Source organism: Episyrphus balteatus, chromosome 2 (genome assembly GCF_945859705.1).
Source record: "Episyrphus balteatus chromosome 2, idEpiBalt1.1, whole genome shotgun sequence".
NCBI classification, from domain to species: domain Eukaryota; kingdom Metazoa; phylum Arthropoda; class Insecta; order Diptera; family Syrphidae; genus Episyrphus; species Episyrphus balteatus.
Window position 1 is genome coordinate 103,812,981 of NC_079135.1, and position 2,683 is coordinate 103,815,663.

Consider the following 2,683-nt stretch of genomic DNA (forward strand, 5'->3'; position numbering starts at 1 on the left):
GGTATGACAAAGAATTTTCAGAAAAAAAATTTGAAAATCGTGAGAACAGTTTTTTTTTAATAGTATTTTTTGCATTAAAATTTTCCAAAAAATTTTAAATCAAAATTTAAAAGTTGATATTAAAAATTGACACAAATTTTCAATAAAATTCTTTGGTCCATTTTCAAAAAATTGATTTTTCCAAACAAAAATTTTAAGCATGACTATTGAGTTGGGTAAATGTAAACTGGGGGAGATGGAAACACGGCTCATATCAAACTTCAGTTAAATCTCTTTGACGCATACTATAAGTACAAAGTGCGGACGTATTATGCATCTTTTTCTAAGCGCTTTAATTATACCTATCAGCGCTCCTTATTAACATTAACATTTTTATAGAAGAGCGTTATTTAGACCCCCATGTGAAAAAAATTAGATCTTTATACCTTTAAAAAGCCTCACAAAACTGATGAACAACTCTATCATAAGACTTATTTTGTGGGTTAAACTGTCAAAAGATTTTGAGAAATCCAGCAAGCAAAGAACTGTTATGAGACAGAAATAAATTCAAATTAAGTAGTTGGATCAAAATAAGCCTTCAAACCTTCAAACGAAAAATAAGCTTCATGTTAGAGTTAAGCATAAGCACATCAAACTTAGAATTGGTCCTCAATCAATTTAAATAAGCCATCACAACTGAAAATATCCTAATCAAGAAGTCAATGATAATGTTATTTGCGGTTGAATGTAAATTCATTTAACAATTACTCACCTTATTTAATGAGAAAACAAATTTTTTTCATAATTTATTATATCATCATTGCTTGTTAGATCAATGCACTTTTGCTTAGTTTTCATTTGAATTTATATTAACGAAAACAATGATAACTATTGATTGTAATGTCAGTACTCAGTACCAAGGAAAAAGATACATATGTAATGTATAGCATACATTCTTATGAGAAAAAAAAACCAATTCGATCTAAATATACATCTTCAATTATATATATTAAAGTTTGGTTTTGTGTACGTTCGCTAACCGGCCACACCGGCTGACTTATTTTCTTATTTTTTTTTTTTTTCTCAAAGAGGCATAAGAGGAGAAGGTTTAAGGCAAAAAAAATTTAAGAATTTATAGGATAAATAGGGGTAACACTACATTGAAAAAAGAGGCTATTTTCTAAACGGTAAGTCGTAAAGAGTTGACTTTTTTTTTGAATGATAGACAAATTTATTCAATAGTTAAAAAAGGTATTGAAAAATTTCAAAACCAAGTTGTGAAGGTTTTTTTGCAGTCATAGACCTTCAACAAAAGACTAATTACAGGTACGCAAAGTTTTGCACTGAAATTTGAGTTACACCATTAGAAAGATATTAAAAAAAAAAAATTAGGGGTCTAATACGGATTTTTTTCATAGGCCCTGTATTTTGAAATAAAAGTTTTTGAAAAACAACCTAATTTTTAGGGACATTTTTGAGTAGTTTTTTATTTTTTTGGAATTTTTCAAAGTCTGCAAAAAATCTCAAACTTATAGGAAATATAGGTTTTAATCATGCGCATGCATGAGTATTTTGCATAGGCCACTTTTGCTTAAAGTTTAAAAGTGAATATTTTTAAATTCATTTTATGAACTTTTTCATTTGAAAATTAACTAATTACAGAGTCGAAAATTAGAAATAAATACAAGAAATGGCGGAACGAATTCCGCCTGGTCAGCTAGTTTATTTATAATTAACCCAACCTAAGAACAAGTATTTCAATTGTTTCTTAGAAAACCAGATAATTTTATTTGAAATCTTATTATTATTTTTAGAACACGAAAAGGTTAACTCAAAATTTTTTATTATTTATTCCTAGAAAATTAAGATTATCACAAAATTTAATTTGCATTAAAAAACAATATCATTTATATGATCAAATTAAAGCCGTTAGCATTTTTTTTTTTAATTTATTTCTTCTTGCCATAAACATACAAATCAAAGTTACCATTTTGAATTGAATTGAAAAATATTTTCATTCTCATGAAATCTTCACCAGGACCACCTTGATCAAATCTAGAGTCAATGTAACCAGTATCATCTTGTCCAGTCAAAAGCATATGACTCAATACGTAGTTGGAATGAGGTAGATCTTGAGGGTATCTGCATTCGATGGTGACTTTGGCATAGAAATCAATATTTTGAACAGCTTTTGAATGCAAAATTTCTTGATCACCTGTAAAATATTACAAAATTAAATTTTTGTTTGGAATTTAATATAATTTGAAGTAGTGTTTGATTAGCTTACCAGCGATGCGACTGTTGATACTTATGTAGTCCTTATAAAACTTTCCTTCGGATTGTGGCAAGACAATGACAAAGGCAAAAATTGCCAAAGTAGATATTAAGGTAAATTGTTTCATTTTGTTGCAACTTCTTCTATTGGAATGTGTCTTTCAAGAAATTGATACCTGTATATAAAATAAAACTGATCGATCAAGCTTATCTTTCAATTACACTGAAGTGAGCATTCTTAAGATTAAATGTTTTCTTTCATTTTTTTTAAGGTTGTGAAGAGGTTATTTGATTGACAACTTGAGACTTTTCATCAAGAAAAGAATCTTAATTTATAATAATTTTGCTCGTTTTTAAGTGCTACACCTGCAAATATGATTCGACATTTTTTTACGATAATTTTCATTTTTTTTTTCAACGAACCAATCAA

At 27.8% G+C, this 2,683-nt stretch overlaps 1 protein-coding gene across 1 annotated transcript; it reads right to left on the reverse strand.

Moving 5' to 3' along the window:
* Positions 1 to 1,885: 1,885 nt before the first annotated feature.
* Positions 1,886 to 2,419, reverse strand: LOC129911471 (uncharacterized). Its single transcript, XM_055989285.1, has 2 exons — positions 2,267 to 2,419; positions 1,886 to 2,194 (listed from the first exon to the last, which is right to left on the reverse strand). Exons 1-2 carry the CDS (start codon positions 2,379 to 2,381, stop codon positions 1,929 to 1,931), a joined length of 381 nt encoding a protein of 126 aa, XP_055845260.1. The 5' UTR covers positions 2,382 to 2,419; the 3' UTR covers positions 1,886 to 1,928.
* Positions 2,420 to 2,683: the final 264 nt, after the last annotated feature.

What these genes read in the sequence shown, in the direction of transcription:
- LOC129911471 (XM_055989285.1), bottom strand. Translation starts at nt 2,381, where the DNA reads ATGAAACAATTTACCTTAATATCTACTTTGGCAATTTTTGCCTTTGTC. An exon ending in TATCAACAGTCGCATCGCTG is followed by an intron (nt 2,195 to 2,266) that starts GTAAGCTAATCA and finishes AATATTTTACAG; the next exon opens with GTGATCAAGAAATTTTGCAT.